Below are 18,919 nucleotides of genomic sequence, written 5' to 3' on the forward strand. Positions count from 1 at the left end.
TTAATTAGTCAATGCTAAAAACTTGACAGAACAAAAATTTTATATACCTCTTTGCATAATTTTAGCCATAACTTTGCTTAGCAACATGACAATTCAGCAAATACAAGGAACAAATATAAAGGTATTAATTAGACTTTCTGTTCCAACTAAAATTGATTGTTAATTAAAGAGAATTCAGTTAAAAGCTAATACTGAATTTTAGCAATCGTTTATATGCAGCGTCTGGTCTTGAAAATAATTAGAAGAACTAAAGGTTCAGAATTCAAATACTTCTCAAAACTACTTGATTTTTATATCAATTTTATCATAATCTGATTTTGAGCATTAATTAGTATTAGACCTTCCTACTCAAACTCATATTGCAAGACATATAGCTATTTGAAAATACTATTTCAACTCCGTACCACCATATTTAAGGGTTTTTTTCGTGCGGTTACCAGAAATACCTAAACTTTTTGACCTACGTTTCATTCGAAATTTGAGCTTTAAAATACTAGTTTGCAAATTTTGACAACATCAGAGTTAGAATTTAATCCAACCATAATCCTCAGTCAAGCTGTGAAAGCAAAAGGCATTTTGTGAGTACTTTCAAATAATTGAAACGATGATCCTCAAGCCGCAAGATCGAGTTTTTCAAAAATTGATAATTTGCAATAACTCCTTAGGTAATTCTTCAAAGCAAAAATAATTAGATTGAGTGTAAATTCTTGCTTTTTAACAATTTAGATAAGTAATTTCGGCTCGACAGCTCGTTGCATTTTTTTGTTTCGCTGAAAAATCTACAAACTACAAATTTTTCCAGGGGTGAGTCGAGAAAAAAGTAAAAATTGGTCCATTTGCAGCAATTTTGCCAAATTTTAAAACATCCTAATTCCATGCAAATATAGCAGATTTTGCTCAAATTCATGTTTAAGTAAATTATTAAAAAGCCAATTTGACACGTAAAGAAGTTTTTCACGGAAAAGTTGGAGTGATAGTATGTAATTTGTATGATTTAAAACGACCAAAATTAAAACTTGAAATTTATTCTATCTATAAGAAAATCAGCCATTTCTTTCATCTATTCGACTAGTTTCAAAAACCAATTCATTGTGTGTGCAGAGTAATGTGCAAAACACATTTGACACTTTTTCAAAACAAATTTTCCAGTTAGATCATCAACTAAAGTTCATTTTCCAAAAACTCATTCAAAGGTATGTTGCATGAGGGTAAATAACTTCAATGGTTTATATCGTTGATGAGTATCATTTGAAGACTTCACTTTAATTTGAATTTTATGTGAGACGACCATAATGCGGAGTGGAGCTAGCGTTGTACTGATTTTTCTTCCAAAACCGAATTGCGAATTATCTGCGAAATTTGAAACATATTTTATGGATATCACCAAGTATGAAAGGTCAGTAAACTACTTTAAACCCTTTAAATGAAAATCATCCTGTGTCTATTTCACAAATAAGCCATTCTTTTTTCAAAAGTACTTTATGTATGAATTTAACAATTAAAAAGTAAAAAAAAAAAAAAGTATCTGATTCTATGTAAGTTTATGTAATTTCTGAAACAGAACACAAAAACAATTTGTTACATAATGTTTAAAGTAAAAATCTTTATCCTACGAAATTTTAATAAAAAATATAACGAATTCATCTAATCTACCAGTACCTGTCTTAAGACATCTAAAACCTTCTATAATGTTTATCTATTCATCTATTTCCTTATATCAAAACTTACGAACAGTTCAAAATAAAAGTAAGTAATAAATTTCTGAAAAAATTTTAAATAGCTGTATATCCACCATCTACTGCAATATCTGCTGCTGTAGTATAAGAAGCTGCATCTGACGCGAGATAAACGTAGCTCCCCACAAGTTCCCTAGGGTTCGCCTCCCTACCTAGTGGTGTTAACTGAACCCATATTTTTTGTAAATCTTTATCAGCAAATTCAGTCAAGTGGGTTGCAATATAGCCAGGCGAAACGCTGTTAACCCTAGCAAACGGAGCCCATTCAACGGCTAATGATTTAGTTAAATGTTTGACAGCAGCTTTTGCAGCATTATAAGCGGCTTGAGCTTGAGGAACATTTACAATAGTACCTGACATTGAAGCAGTATTAATTAATACTCCAAACCCTTGATCTCTAAAATGTGGACCAATAGCATGAGCACAATAAAAAACAGAATTTAAGTCAGTATCTATAATTTTTTTCCATTTTGTTAAATCTGGTTCATCAATTAATGGTCCAAAAGTCCATGGAATTCCTGCATTTGCAACAAAAATATCAATTTTTCCAAAATCTTTTCTAATTTCTGCTACTACTCTTTTAACATCATCTGCATCACTAATGTCTGCCTTATAAGCTTTTGCTCTAACTCCATATGTTTTTGATAAATATTCCGCTTTATCATGGGCGGGATGGCTGTGAAACCAGATTGCAACATCAGCTTGGAATGGATTTACGTAAGTTTGAATTCATAAGTGTCCAAACAGATCAGGCATGATGTAGGACAAGGTTAACTCGGATATATAAGTTGACATGAAAGTAAGCTCCATAAATAATAACTTTTTTAATTTGTACATTTTGTTTTCAGATCAGTGGGATCTGTACTTCTCGTTAAGTCGATTAAAATCAATTCCGAACAGAACTTTTACATATTCATCTAGAGGCACCTTTAATCTATAGAGATTTTTTTAAATTTGCGATACAAAAATTATTGTATAGTAGGCTCAATTTCCATTAGATCAAGTGAGAAAATTTAAATTTACTGATTCTGACAAGAGAAAACAAACCTGACTGAGTCATTAATTGATCAATGATAGCAAGCACATTAATGAAAGTCATTTAAATAATTGTTGACTTAATTTTAATCATCTACTGGAAGCTTAGACTATAGTTGTGATCTTGATTTCGTTTGTTTATGTCAGAATTTTGTGGTATGTTTCGATACAAAATTAACTTGAATAATACACGATAATACTACAACAATAGTAACTTAGTAGTGATCAAACTATACATGGTAGACATAAGCTTCGACTTGTGATTGTTGGACTGTTCACGGTTTAAGCCGTTATATAGATTCATTAACATACCTTGAATAGTTCAAGGTAAGAATGATCTTTTAAATTATGTAGTTCAAAGGTAATTATTAGTATTAATATTCTAATTTTTAAATGACTTTTAGTTTATATAATTTTTTTATTTTAAAAAAATAAAAAAACCAATTTGAAACAGTTTTATATTAATTTTACAACCAAATTTTTACAACCAAATTTTTACAACCAAATTTTTACAACCAAATTTTTACAACCAACTCAATTAATTGTAATCACTTAATCAATATAGCTGTGTTTTGTTAATCTCATTAAAAAATGAATGTTGAAGAAGATCACAACTTTTATGATCCTCAGTTAAAGTTTACTACCATAGAGTTGAATAGGATACTCTATTCGTATTTACAATTTGATGGAAATTTTGTGGATGCCTATGAATTTTTAGATTCCAATTTTACAACAAACAAAAAATGGTGTATGGACGAGGTAAATGAAATTTTTTTGGAAATGCTATCAGAGTTGGAATCTAAAACATATTCTGAAAATAATCTTTATACTGCAAATCAGATATTTGAAGGCTCAAGTAATGAAAATTTGTTAGAAGTTGTGGAAAATATCATAGGTGTCTTTGGTAGCACTAAAAATTTGACAGCTTTTGATTTAATATTTATATATTTTAGGTTCGGAGTTAAATCAAGTATTGGAAATCAAGAAAAAGCAAATTTATTAAATGCTTATTTAGAACCCAATACATCTTTTCAACATACATTTGAATTCATCCAACAACAGGGAAATGCATTGGGTTGGGATTTGGCCTATGCAGAAGAATATATTAAGGAATTATTAAATAAATTACAATGTAATAGTTATACAATCCAACAAATTAATAATGTCAAATCAAGGCTCAGAGATGCAGAAAACGGAAATTTAATGCAAATTATTGAATCTAATATAGAACATTTTCAAGATTTGAATGTGATAGATGTGATTTTTGTATATTTTAACCAGTTTCAAGATTCAAATTCAAGCAATAGTTACACTGATCGGGATTGTGAATTAATATTGTTTCATACGTTGAAAAGAAATGGATCATTAGCAGAAGCTTTAAATGTACTTCAAACAAACTTTTTCAACAAAAGAAGTATTAAGTCACTAAAATTAAAGTACAATCGTTTAAGAAGAAAATATAGAGAAAGTGTTTACACAAATCGTCAAATTCAAATGGTCAAGGATAATTTTGCAAATATTGATGATGATGATAATTTGTTATCAGATGTTAGGTATAATTCGAAATATTTTAAAAGTTTGGACACACTTGAAATCATTTATCTATATTTCAGCAAAGTTAAAAGTAAACCATTTTTTTTCCATCCATTAACTAATGAAGAAAATGAGCTTTTGGTCTATCATTCATTGAAGTCAAAAGCATTAGCAAATTTAGTTGAAAGCTTAAGTACAACCAGTTTTAATTTTAGAACCAAAGCTCAATATTCCAGAATTTGTAATCAAACAATTCGTAAATTAAAAAAAAAATCCTATAGCAAAAGTCAAATTGATATGGTTCAAGAAAGGTTTAAAGATGCAACAGATGAAACAATTTTACAAGATGCAAGAAAAATTAAAAAAAATTTGCAAGGTTTAAAAACAATAGACATATTGTACATATACTTCACCAAGTTAAAAAAGATATCTGTTTCTTATGCCAACTACACTAACGATGAAAAAGAAATTATTTTGTTTCATATATTAAAAGAAAGTGATTTAATTGAAGAATCAATAAAAAAATTACTTAAAACTCAATTAGAAGGAAGGAAATTTGAGGGAGTTAGAGGTGTTTTATTTAAAATGAAACGTGATCTTCAAAATAAAGAATTTTCAACTGATCAAATTAACAAGGTAGAAAAAGAATTTGTAAATTCAGTAAAAAGTGAAATTACATTAGAAGATATAAAATCTAAGGCTGAAAAATTTGAAGATCTCAATTCTTTGGAAGTCATGTACATATACTTCATCAAGTTAAACAAGAATTCAGTTTCTGGTGATTTTTATACTTATTATGAAAAAGAACTTATTCTATTCCATATGTTCAATAGAAGTGGTTCAATTGATGAAGCAATGAAGGAATTGGTAAACAATGAACTTGAAGGAAGGAATGCTCCAGGAGTTAGGAGCTATTCATATCAGATTAAAAGTGATCTTAAGAAAAAGAATTTTTCAACTATCCAGATTGACAAGGTGAAAAAAAATTTTTTAAATTCAGTAAAAAGTGAAATTACATTAAAAGATATAAAATCTAAGGCTGAAAAATTTGAAGATCTCAATTCTTTGGAAGTTATGTACATACTTTACAATACACTAGCAAATGCAAGACAAAATCCGATGGAAGTTGAAAAATCCCTATTAGTTGAAGCTACAAATGGTGAAGTAAGACGTTCACCGAGATTGGCTAGAAAAAATCTGGTTACTGGGAAACGTGCTAGATATGAAGATGATGAAGATGAAGGAGAAAGTAATGATGACGATAATGGTGATGAAGAAGGCGCTACTAAAAAAGTTAAAAAATCTACATTAGTTGAAGCTACAAATGGTGAAGTAAGACGTTCACCGAGATTGGCTAGAAAGAAATAGAAACTTAGCGGAAATGATGACGAAGATGATGGGAGGAAGGTAGTAATTAATCCAATATTATTGATGCAGAACTTCTGACCAGAATATAAAAGTTAAAATTCACCTCATGAAACTGTTGCTAAACTTTTGTCATCAAAACCTGAGTTTGTATATAGCTATTATGTACTATAATAAATAACGAGATCCATGTCTAATTTAAAGGTTATGTAAAGTTATCATTCTCAAGTTTCACTTTTCAATTTTTTATCGCTAGTGTTAACCAATCTAGCTCCAACTATTAAAAATTGTTTTCTGAACCTGAGCTAACAATATAAAAATTCGCCAAAACAGCTCAGCCAACTTGTTCCTTCCTGGGTTTATTAAAAAACTTTAAACAAATAACGACATTTCAAAATTTTCAAAGCACCTTGTTCGTTGCTAGAACTTGGACATTGGAAAATAGTCCTAATTTGAATTAAAATATTTAGAGAATTGAGAGTTGATTTAGCATGAGGAATGAGTAAAATAGTTTACGAAGAAACAATATGTAACCAGTCCCATAAAGGTTAAATCATTTTAACTACAATGTTTTCAAATTTTTAATCACTTAAAATAATTATGTTCAAAATCCAGTATATCTGCAAAATGTGTTTCTAAAAACTTGTAAATATCTATTGTTTGATTTCCATTTCTTGACTATACATTAATAAATTCATTATTGAACCTACTGGTTAATCTTTCATATATTTTGCAAATTGATAGGTTTCAAAATCATGATCCAAAATCTGTATTCACACTTTCATTATGAAAATTCACCAATTACTTTCAGCTCATTGTATATTTGTTTGGCTCCTCTACCTTATACTTGTTTTTCTAAATTAAGTAAACCAAATACCCCATTAATTTTAGAAGGTATTAATCTTGCATTTGGTATTTTGACTGATAATTTTATTGCATAGTCTATTCAAGTATCTTAGTATCTCTTTTCTCCAATGGATGATGTAAATCCCTATAACATGGTTCACTGTATTTAAAGTTTGGTAATTTGAAAAATATTTAAATTTAACACCGAGACTGTTCTTAATATGATATATTCTGTTTTTAAAGAAAGAATTTCATGGATCATAATTAACCTGTAATATTTTTATTGTAAAAAGAATTAATAGCACCTTTGCTTAAAAGATAATACTGTTAAATTGATTCCTCCCCAGAACACTAACTCACCAACTTATCCATAATATCAAAACGAATCTTTCTCTTTGACGTTTTTCTCATTGAGCTTGATCCTCCCTAATAACTTATGAAACACTTATTATTTCGTGTACTATATGTAGTGAATATATTGCTCGTATATTTATTAAGTAAATTATATGCAAGACTTAATAAATAGAAAAAAAAAAAAAAAATTCAGATTTCGGATATCTGATTGGATTTAATCTCCGATGAATTATTTATGTTTGATAAGTTTTCAATCGGTTTAAAAAAAAGTATGACCGTGAGATCCGTACCACCATGATTTGTACTAGAGTTTAATCAAAAAGTTCGAATGTGAGGGACTATCGGTTAATAAAGTATTAGGGAACTTTGCATATTATTCTTTCAGTCTTAAACTTTTTTAATACATTAAATTTATGAACAGCAATTATAGTAGTTTAAATATTACAATAGATTAGAAAAATGTAGAACAATGGTTTTGATACCTTGAATGAACAATACTGAATTAAATTTGTTGTGGGTATATAAGTATCATTTAATCCCACTTTTGAATCTTTATCCATTATATATTATTGATAGACCAACTGATAAATTATTCAAAATAATTTACCCATTACATCAAAAATCATTCTTTATCACAATAGTGCGAAACACAAAATAATTAAATTTGTAACATTTTATAATTTTCAAAATAAATAAATTATTCACTTTTTCAACTGTACTTTCTACTAGGAGATTGATAAACAATTCATTATCTCCTAAATCAAACCACAATTGTACATTTAAGAACACAAACTACCGCATATTTCAAACAAGATCCATTTCCACAACAAAAATGAGTTCAGAGGAAATCAAATCATATTGTAATCCGGAATTAGGTCCATTACCAACGAAATATACGCCTCCATCAGGTGGGATATTGGAATTATTCTCATTAAAAGGAAAAGTAGCATCAGTTACCGGATCTTCATCGGGTATCGGTGCCGAAATTGCGGAAGGATACGCTCAAGCGGGATCTAATGTAGCTCTATGGTACCATCTGCATCCAGCCCAAGACAAAGCCAAGTACTTGGAAGAAAAATATGGAGTTAAAGCAAAAGCTTATAAGGCAGATATCAGTGATGCAGATGATGTGAAAAGAGTAGTAGCAGAAATTAGAAAAGATTTTGGTAAAATTGATATTTTTGTCGCAAATGCAGGAATTCCATGGACTTTTGGACCATTAATTGATGAATCAGATTTAACAAAATGGAAAAAGATTATAGATACTGATTTAAATTCTGTATTTTATTGTGCTCATGCTATTGGACCACATTTTAGAGATCAAGGGTTTGGAGTTTTAATCAATACTGCTTCAATGTCAGGTACTATTGTAAATGTTCCTCAAGCTCAAGCTGCTTACAATGCAGCAAAAGCAGCTGTCAAACATTTAACTAAATCATTAGCTGTTGAATGGGCTCCATTTGCTAGGGTTAATTCCGTTTCTCCAGGATATATTGCAACCCACTTGACTGAATTTGCTGATAAAGATTTACAAAAAATATGGGTTCAGTTAACTCCACTAGGTAGGGAGGCGAACCCCAAAGAGCTCTGTGGTGCATATCTACTCCTCGCGTCGGATGCTTCTAGTTACATTACTGGTGCAGACATCCCAGTGGACGGTGGATATACAGCTATTTAAATTTTTTTCAAAAATTGTTTAATTACTTTTTTTTTTGAATTGTTCGTAAGTTTTGAAGTAGTGAAATAGATGAATAGATAAACGTTATAGAATGTTTTAGACGTCTAATGACATAAAGTAGTAGATTGGATGAATTTTTGTTATATATTGTATTCAAATTTCGTAGAATAAAAATTTCTACTTTAAATTCGATGTAACAAATTGTTTTTGTGTTCTGTTTCATAAATTACATAAACTTACATAAAATCAGATATTTTTTAATTATTAAATTTATTAATAAAGTATTTCTGAGAATGGCTTAGTTGTAAGAAAAGCTTTCTTTTCATCTAGAAGGTCCAAAAAAATCTTCAACCACATCCATCATGCGCTAGACCGGTGACTGGTACGAATCAATTTGAAGATGCTCTTTAATAATACTGATTGATTGAGCAAAAAATAGACATCAGCAATAAGGAATAGTCCAAAACCATTGATGAGTTTTCAAAGTCTTCAAACAATGTCATAATCTGAGACATCATTTTAGGCTGTAATTATTTTGCAGCATCATCAAATCAACTATTGAACGTTAAATTTTAATACAGTAATTACATTAAATTCAGATTATAAATGTAATTCTAAGTAAATTTTTAAAAATCTGTTTTGTTTGTTTGACAGATATCTTTTCGGGTAGTTGTGAAATGTTTTTGAGATTTCCTGAGTTATTTGTAAGGCTTTATTGAGTAATCTGATGCCAAAAGACTCATATAAGATACTGTGATCTTGTTCATCAGCTATTCAATTGTCTGATTTAAGGTGTTTCTAATGAATTCCATACAATCTAGACTGATTTAGAGTCAATTTTATATGATTGATAGTGACTTCAGTAGTATATTAGAATGTGGCAATTAACCACGATAGATTTGAAAGAGGTAACTTAATTTCGACGTAACAACTTTCCTGATCTTCCTATTATACCGACCTTGACATTCAATTGGATAGATATAGATCAAATAAACCCCTTTTCAAATTTGTTACGGTTATATTGTGGTTTTTTCATCATGTCAGCACCGATTTTAAATTCTGTATCACCGTTCAAATTCTCTTTAGCTAATTCTGTTTATATTGGACAAGCTTTTTATCTTATGTTAAAAATAGAAATCTACAAAACTAAATGATAGCGTGCCTCAATGAAATTCGAAAAGTCGAGTTGCAATTAGTTTGCTTTAGGTTGAGTCATTTGTTCATGTTTCATGCCTTATAGCTCTTTTTGCTACCATATTTTACAAATTTTTGAATGAAAATGTATAAGCAGACACCACAACAACCTAAACAAAGAGGACTTCGCAACTAGAGCAAGGCATGTCAAACTATAAATATAGAGATACTGCTGAATGATTGTGAATTCATATTAATAATTTTCTAGTAATACACATTTATAAACCAAGTTATACATCAGTTAATTTTGATCTAACTTGAAATGTTAATGAAATAAATTTTATAAGCAATAATGATCCACTTTAAATATAGGTTTTGAATTTTTCTTCATCAACCAATCCAGGATATACAGCATCGGGTGGAATTCTGAAATATTCTGCTTGTTCTCTAGCAACTTCAAGAGTGACCATTTTTCTTGTGTCAAATATACAAGCAACTTTTTCAGAAGGAAAATTCAAAACATAATGTTTGATCATACTCTTCAGATATTCAGTACCTGTTGCTAGTAAGGATTGTAAAACTATCAATCCCTTAGAAGGATTTCTCAAAACTCCGTTCGCGTTATAAAATCCTTTTAATTTATAGGGACCTTTTCCAATCGATATATTGACATGATCTATATCTTGATTATAATCATATCTTTGTGTTAAACTTTGTATGAATGGCAATGATAATAAATTAGAATTTAATATTGGATGTATTTCATTTATGATGTTAAGTTTTTTCGCTAATTGCTTAGCTTGTGATAATGAAATAAAGACCAAATGATTTCCTGAGTAGCCTTCAAATGGAAGTAAAGTTGGCATTTCAAAATTGCTGGCGTCGATATTATAATTTTTCATATATACCTTAACAGAACCACAAATTCTATCTTTTAATATTTGCTTCCTATTGTTCGTACCAAGCGGAATCGAATCTTTATGAACGAAAAAAAATATATCACTTAAACAAATTTCATCATCAGAATTTCTAGATATCCCCTTGTAAACTAATGTTTCTTGTGAATAAGTAAATCTGACCAACTCTTCCATAGGTATAATTTCATTACCATAATTCATAATGATTGAGTTACAAAATTCTTTAAAACTTGATTTATATTCCCCTTCAAAATCGTTCTTTAATAAGGGGTATAATCCTCTAATCCCTTTAATAATTTGATTACTGGATCTTCTAAAGGGAAGGTTTAATACATGGATTAGATGTTGTAGCGGCATAAAAGTAACTTTTTGACCCCTAATAGTGCGATAGACCTTATAACTTAAAGCATTTTCTTTGAGAAACCCTTTATATTTTCTAATCCCAGCACCTCTCATGGCCTTTCTCATTGAAACTAACATTTCATCTAATAATACTATGATGAAACTATCATCTGTATAATAGAATCTTAACTCATTACCATTGATTTCCAATACAGGATCATTAAATTGAGCACAACCATCATCAAATAATTCATATTCAACTTGACCAAATATTTTCAAGCCATCTGGTATATATTTATTGAGTTTATGATGAACAAATAAGTTATAGGCATTTTTAGGAGAAGTATATGATCCCAGGAGAACAGTCTCAATTGTCGAAAATACATCTGTCATTAAAACCCCACAATGCATTGCTATATTTAGTTCACTTGTGATTGAAAATTTCGGTCTAAGTAAATCTCTAACTTTTATTAAATCTGGTCCCAACAATTTGTATATTCTATATTTTTTAACAGCTTCTCCAGTTTCTGCTATAATAGCATCTCCTTCAATTGCAAAATCAACTTCTTCTTCTTCCTCTTCTTCTTCTTCTTCTTCCTCTTCTTCTTCTTCTTCTTCTTCTTCTTCTTCTTCTTCATTATCTTTAACACCTTGAACTTCATTTGATATTTCAACTATTTTATTGCTTTGATCCACCTGTGTATTTTTAATTTCAAAGTCCCAATATGCATAAGGCCTTCCAAGTTTGAACAGATAACCAAATCCATCAGCTTTAACAGGTGCATTTAACACTTCTTGAGGAATTTCCAAATTATATTCAATTACACCCCTAATGTCTGAGGGTAGTTTACCAATTAAAGTACCAAAAAAATTACGACAAGCACAGCTGCAATCCATAATTACTGTATTGTTGACGGTTGTTGAATTTATATCTTGCAATAGATGTAACTCTTCATCTGTAAAATCCACACCTTCACTAACCAAATATGTGATAATTGATAAATGAGATCCAAAATAGGGAGCTCTAATCACCTCTAATTTAGCAACAGAACCAACTCTTGAATAAGGAAGTAATATACCATCTATTCTTCTACAATTAGCTGCATTGTGATTAGTTATAATAGTAGCATCAGGTGCCAAACAATTGATCAAATCAACTAAATCATACTCATTTTTAATTCTATTTAAAATATCAATTGATTTTTGTTCTTTTTTGCATATTCCAAAATTAAATATCATGCAATGACTCTGGAATTGGACGAGATTGAAATCTCCGACCATCCAGAGTTCTTTAATTGATAAATGTTTTAAGAAAGTTAATAAATCTGAATAAAAATACTCTTGAGCATGCTCATAATTAATTCTTTTTGTGGTGTTTGGTGCATATAAAGTTATAAAATGAACGAGAGCCCCGTCAATTTCTAATATACCAGCTGCAACTCTTGATGAAAATTGATTTCCATCCAAAAATCCACCATCATTCTTTGATTTATTTATCAAACCTTGCATAATGCTTGAATCATATTCAGTATCATTCAATTTTGGTTTTTTAACTTTTCCATGAAAATCTTGTAAAGAATATAAGTTTAAGTCTCTTGATATTTTGATTTCATTATTGTTAATACAAATGGCAGCTTTTTTATCACCTAACACCCTCAAACCAGGTATAGCCCTTAACACGTTTATAGATACATTTGTTTCTTCATTTTTATCATATGCTAATTCAGATAAACCACTAATATCAGCCTTAACGAATTCACGTAAGGTAGAAGCATGTTGACATTTTTCTACGTTTCTAGCTGTTATTTGTAAATTTGATAATTCGGTTTCAGTTAATCCTTTCAATATAACCATAAGGAATTTAAGTTGAAGTACATTGATGGTTTGAATTTAATTGAATAATTTGGTTGTAAAACATTATTTTCAAAAAATGTGTTGCAAAATTTTAGTATCACCTGCAAAAAATTGCTACCAAGCACCAAACATTCAAATAAACTCTCTATAATTATGCTCTTAATCGAATTCATTCTCCTTGAATATTGAGGAAGTATATTCATAATCGACCTAAGATGATTCTTCATTGTTGGATTTAATTGCGGGACCACTGAGTATATAAAACTTGTTTTGAAACCATTTTCAGCTAATTTATTTAATGCTTCATCACTAAGATCTGAATTTTCTAATTAAGCTCTCTTTTGTATAATAATTTTAATTTCTTCTTGATTGATTATATGATAATGTTCTAGTTATTAACAATCTATCAATTAAATCTGGTGGACATCCATGATGTGCTTTAAAAGTTGGATCATCTGATCCCTTAACAAGTGGTTAACCCTCTATTTGATGCTAATATAACTATTGGTGCAATTGAATTCTCTGAAGCTTTATTTAAATATGTAAAAACCTTGTGAAAACAAAATCTAAAATATTCTAGTCTGCAAAGTAATTATGAAAATCATTAAAACCTCATAAAGTTAACTCTCAATTCAAATTTTGCCATTTTCAATGAAAACATTTATAATCTATAAGCACCTGTTATAACAAAATTTGTTTTATTTATTGAAAATTTTAATATTACTTGTTCTACCACAATCGAAGGTGAATTTGTAACTGAAGAATCTAATTTCAATGTAACAGCCAAATAGCTGATTTAATTTACCTCATGAATCTAATTTTTAAACACACGAACCATGAGTCACTTGAATATTCATTAAAGCACTATCGTAACGGTTCTAATTCAGACTTATTTTGCTCTCATTTTAAATGATTTAGGGTTAAATTGTAAAATGTTGAAACATAACCTAAATGAATTGCTAAATTAAGTCTTGACTTTGTTTTTTGTCTTTCTTAAGTTTAGATGACAATTGATAACATTTAATGAACTATTTGTTTTCTCCTTATTTATCGAATTGATCTATAATCTTTATTGAATCTTGTTGACTTTAAGATCTAAATTCCATACATGATTTATTAAATTATTTTCCATTACAAGGTAGTCAAAATTACCAGAATCTTTCAATCTATGCTGTGCCTTGGATATTGAGTTTACTTGACATATCGTTTTTATTTGCATTCAAGAAGTATATGATGGCAAAAGTGAATAAAAAAATGCCTTACATTTCTGATACATTTGGAAATCAGATTTCATGGACGGACCATTTTCTAAATGACCATTTTATAGTACCCGATTAAAGTAAGTGACTATTTGAGGAATTATGTGATCCAGTTAATTCTTTGATCGACCATAACCGACTCTCCAAAATGGTTTGATCGCCTTGAAATTTAAACAAACTTATTTTGCCCGCATTGTGTACAAGCCCAGGGGAATCTAATAATAATGTGAAGTATGAATTTAATAAAGCTGATTGTACATTGTATTCTTTTTGTTGTTGAACTGCTATCGCATTTGTTGAAAACTGAGACGGGCATGGTATAATTTGATCTATGAAGCCACTTGGAGAATTTTTATTACTGAACCATGGTTCAGTTGTAGTAGCAGCTGCTCTATTTGAAACAGCAAAATTGCCCCGACCACCCTCCACAATATCTCTCCAAATGTTTGAATGGCATAACCCGATATAAATTTTTGAAAAAAAATAATTTCAAATTCTTAAAACTTACACAAAACCAAGAGCTGCAAAATTAAGAAAAAAAGAATCATATATAGACTATAAGCAATATTAGTTTGTATATAGCAAATGATGAAATATTTGCAATTTAAATTGCTCGATCAAATAAAATAAATTTGCAGCTACGTTTAGGAAGATAGACAAGCAAATGGTTTGGTTACGAAAACTGGGGAGGACCAAAAGATTTGGTCAAGTTTTCATTAACATCTTTGAATAGTATCATGATGGTGTGGCCGAAAGCTAAGCATTTTCCTATACTCCATGTTATTGATATCCAGTTTAGTGCTTTGAATAGTCTAGAGGATTATGAACTTCAATCATCTGTCTAATAAATCACCATGCCTAATGAATTCTCACCGATCTAACCTATGGCTTTAAGATATAGACTGTAGCATTTTTGATAAAATTAGTTTACAAATGCTAAAGCATGTGGATCGTGGAGAAATTTCTACATATGGTTTAGTTACTCCATCAAATGTTCAAAATCAAGCTGAAGATACTTTTGGTTCCAAATTCATTCGTAGGTCTTTCCTTCTTCAAAAATAAATGAGCTACAAGATTTTACATTACAGTTTGTAGTATCTTATTATTCAATTTTATAATAATCTATATATAATGAAATAGGTTTTGCATTTCTCTAAAAATGACAGATTGGATTTTCTCTTGTTCAACAAACACGTTTAGCTGGTGGGACTGGTTTACAATCATTATCATCTAAAGTATGTTTAACAACATCTCTATAATCTAAACGTACTGCAAAACCATCTTGATAATAAAGTATGTTTTCTCCAACTGACCAACTATTAAAAATATGACCTTAGATGATTAATATTAGAAGGTTATATATATGTGATATCTATTTATGAAGAATTCATATTCAAGGGGATTTCATCCTCCTTATATATTATTTCTTCTATCCTTTAGCTACCTCCCATCCTATTCCACCGGAACTTCCCGTCACTGATGCTACTTTACCTTTTAATGAAAATAAATCAAGTATATTCTTATTTGGTGGTGTATATTTAGTTGGTAATGGACCTAATTCTGGATTACAATATGAAATAATTTTATCGGAACTCATTTTTGTGTCACTTGAAAAATATCTTTTTTGGTTGAGAAATCTGGGGCAATTAGGGGTTTTATTTATAAATTGATAATAATTGAAGTTAAATGTTTTATGTAATTGATTGAATGAACTGGTAGTTGATAAGATTCGTTTATTTATGAAATGATTTGTTTGTTTTGATAAAACAATTGAACTGAACGAATTTATCTTGAATGTGATTTATTTAAACTTTTATTATATTATTCTTTGTGATAGCAATTGAATTTAGCTTTTAAACTATGATGTCAGAAATAGTTAACTTTATTGGTAGGTCCAAATATTGAGGATCAAGAAAAAGACAAAAAGTAAAAATTCAAGAGAATCAATTGAGTTTATATAGTCGTTTCGGAAATAAAGTATTGTTTCAAATATAAATTGTGTAAAACATTAGATGTGTTCTATATATTTCTATTCTTAACTTTTATAAGATTGCTGTTCTATAGTTTAATTAGTTAAAAATTAGTGAGTTATAATAAACATGCACAACAACTTAAATTTAATCAGTATACCGATAGTCCCTAAAATTAGTAATACTTTATGTAACCGATATTTGGAACTACTTCATGTTATATAGTGGAGTATTTTGTCTTATGATTATTGGGATTTTACTGCTCAAGTATTTTGCAATATAAAATCTTGAGTAAATTCTCCGGTTCATAGAACCATGTTAGCATTTAATAAAGTGAATTCCATTAATATTAAATTCTACAAACTTTGAATACTTTATTTCATTATTTTTTTAATTTTTATTAATTATTTACTTATCTACATAATGCTTAAATAAAATATTATTCTTGACCCTAATAAACACGTTTAGCTGGTGGGACTGGTTTACAATCATTATCATCTAAAGTATGTTTAACAACATCTCTATAATCTAAACGTACTGGAGCTCCAAAACCATCTTGATATGACAAAGTATGTTTTCTCCAATTCACATCATCTCTATCTGGATAATCATCTCTTGCATGAGCACCTCTACTTTCAGTTCTTGCAGCAGCAGAAGCAGCAGTTTGAGTTGCACAAGTTAATAAATTTTGTAATTCTAAAGTTTCAACTAAATCTGAATTCCAAATCATTGAACGATCAGTAGTTTTAACATTTTCAAAATCTTGATCAACTGCATTTATATGTTCAACACATTTATCTAAAGTTTCTTGAGTTCTGAAAACTGCACAACCTTTTTGCATTGTTTTTTGCATATCTAATCTTATATCAGCAGTTGGTTTTGTACCATTAGCAGTTCTTAATTTATCTAAATTAGCTATTGATTCATATCCAATATCTTTTGGATGTGCTTTTATTGGTTCACCAGGTTTTAAATTACCTGCAATAGTATGTGAAACAGCTCTACCAAATACAACTAAATCTAATAATGAATTAGCACCTAATCTATTTGCACCATGAACTGAAGCACAAGCAGCTTCACCACAAGCTAATAAACCTGGAACAACTTCATCTTTACCTTCAGCATTTTTCTTCAATACTTCACCTTGCCAATTTGTTGGAATACCACCCATATTATAATGAACAGTTGGTAAAATTGGAATTGGTTCTTTTGTAACATCAACACCTGCAAAAATATGAGCAGTTTCTGAAATACCTGGTAATCTTTCTTTTAATACAGAAGCTGGAATATGTGATAATTGTAAATACATATGATCTTTTTCTGGTCCAACACCTCTACCTTCATTAATTTCCATAGTAATAGCCCTTGAAACAACATCTCTTGAAGCTAAATCTTTTGCTGATGGTGCATATCTTTCCATAAATCTTTCACCTTCTGAATTAACTAAAAATCCACCTTCACCTCTTGCACCTTCAGTAATTAAACAACCTGAACCATAAATACCTGATGGATGGAATTGAACAAATTCTAAATCTTCCAATGGTAAACCAGCTCTTGAAACCATAGCATAACCATCACCAGTACAAGTATGAGCTGAAGTACATGAGAAATAAGCTCTACCATAACCACCAGTAGCAATAACAGTTCTATTTGCAAAAAATCTATGTAAAGTACCATCTTCTTCATTATATGCAATAATACCAATACATGCACCATCTTGCATCATTAAATCCATACCGAAAAATTCAATAAAGAAATGACAATCATGTCTTAAAGATTGTCCATATAATGAATGTAATAAAGCATGACCAGTTCTATCTGCAACTGCACAAGTTCTATAAGCTTGACCACCTTTACCATATTCTTTAGATTGACCACCAAAAGCTCTTTGATAAATTCTACCTTCTTCATTTCTTGAAAAAGGTACACCATAATTTTCTAATTCATAAATTGAAGCTGGTGCTTCTTTTGTCATATAATGAATAGCATCTTGATCACCTAACCAATCTGAACCTTTAACAGTATCATAAAAATGCCAATGCCAATCATCTTTATGCATATTACCCAATGCAGCATTAATGCCACCTTGAGCAGCAACTGTATGAGATCTTGTTGGAAATAATTTTGAAATACAAGCAGTTTTAAAACCTTCACTTGATAAACCAAATGCAGCTCTTAAACCTGCACCACCAGCTCCTAAGACAACACAATCATATTCATGATCAACAACATGATATTTTTGACTCATATATTTAGCAGCATCAAAATCTGTACCTTTAATATTTGAACCAGTAATTTGTGACCTTATGGTTGATGTTGAAAATGATCTGGTGGCTAATTTTGTTGATCTAATTTGATTACGAAATGAAGTCAACATCTTTCTTTGGGTTTTTTTGAATAAATAAGCTGGATAAACGTGTATGTAATTAAATATGTGGTAATTTAAATCTTATGTTTTGACAAAAAAAATTTAAAAAAAACTTAAATGAGTTAATTTGACCTTTGAAAGAGTATATAATTTTTAGTTAAATGAATAAATAGTGAGTAGATGATATTTGGATGTTAATGGTAGTCGAAGTTTGTTAAATGATATACTTCTTATGGTTGTTGTAATGGTTTAACTTTTAAGTAAATTTTAGTATTTGATTCACGAAATTTAATTGGTTTCTAAATTTTTTTTTTCATTCTCTTAACAGTTTTTTTTATTTTTTTTTATTTTATTAAATATTATTTTTATCTGGAGAAATTATTAATGTATGTATGTCTAGAATTAAACTTATTATAAGGAAACAAGAGAAGGAAAACGTAAGTTTATGAATAACATATTATTGTTTTGTTAGACAGTACAGTAGAATAGAGACACACTGGAGCTTACTATACATTCTGATCAAATTAC

At 29.4% G+C, this 18,919-nt stretch overlaps 5 protein-coding genes across 5 annotated transcripts; 2 read left to right on the forward strand and 3 right to left on the reverse strand. All coding sequences in view use genetic code 12, as the record gives it.

Annotated features, from left to right (window-relative positions):
- Positions 1-1,772: 1,772 nt before the first annotated feature.
- Positions 1,773-2,835, reverse strand: KGF54_001565 (SOU2; the record flags this gene model as incomplete). The annotated part of the gene is made up of 2 exons (XM_051761948.1): positions 1,773-2,392; positions 2,784-2,835. The coding sequence occupies 2 exons, from the start codon at positions 2,833-2,835 to the stop codon at positions 1,773-1,775; spliced, it is 672 nt and encodes a 223-aa protein (XP_051621103.1).
- A 527-nt stretch (positions 2,836-3,362) lies between these two features.
- Positions 3,363-5,672, forward strand: KGF54_001566 (uncharacterized protein; the record flags this gene model as incomplete). Its single annotated transcript, XM_051761949.1, has 1 exon — positions 3,363-5,672. The coding sequence occupies one exon, from the start codon at positions 3,363-3,365 to the stop codon at positions 5,670-5,672; it is 2,310 nt and encodes a 769-aa protein (XP_051621104.1).
- A 2,029-nt stretch (positions 5,673-7,701) lies between these two features.
- Positions 7,702-8,547, forward strand: KGF54_001567 (SDR family oxidoreductase; the record flags this gene model as incomplete). Its single annotated transcript, XM_051761950.1, has 1 exon — positions 7,702-8,547. One exon carries the CDS (start codon positions 7,702-7,704, stop codon positions 8,545-8,547), a length of 846 nt encoding a protein of 281 aa, XP_051621105.1.
- A 1,496-nt stretch (positions 8,548-10,043) lies between these two features.
- KGF54_001568 (uncharacterized protein) lies at positions 10,044-12,794 on the reverse strand (the record flags this gene model as incomplete). The annotated part of the gene is made up of 1 exon (XM_051761951.1): positions 10,044-12,794. The coding sequence occupies one exon, from the start codon at positions 12,792-12,794 to the stop codon at positions 10,044-10,046; it is 2,751 nt and encodes a 916-aa protein (XP_051621106.1).
- Positions 12,795-16,474: 3,680 nt separating this feature from the next.
- SDH12 (Sdh12p) lies at positions 16,475-18,400 on the reverse strand (the record flags this gene model as incomplete). The annotated part of the gene is made up of 1 exon (XM_051761952.1): positions 16,475-18,400. One exon carries the CDS (start codon positions 18,398-18,400, stop codon positions 16,475-16,477), a length of 1,926 nt encoding a protein of 641 aa, XP_051621107.1.
- Positions 18,401-18,919: the final 519 nt, after the last annotated feature.

Source organism: Candida jiufengensis, assembly GCF_024610255.1.
Source record: "Candida jiufengensis strain CBS 10846 chromosome Unknown scaffold5, whole genome shotgun sequence".
NCBI classification, from domain to species: domain Eukaryota; kingdom Fungi; phylum Ascomycota; class Pichiomycetes; order Serinales; family Debaryomycetaceae; genus Lodderomyces; species Lodderomyces jiufengensis.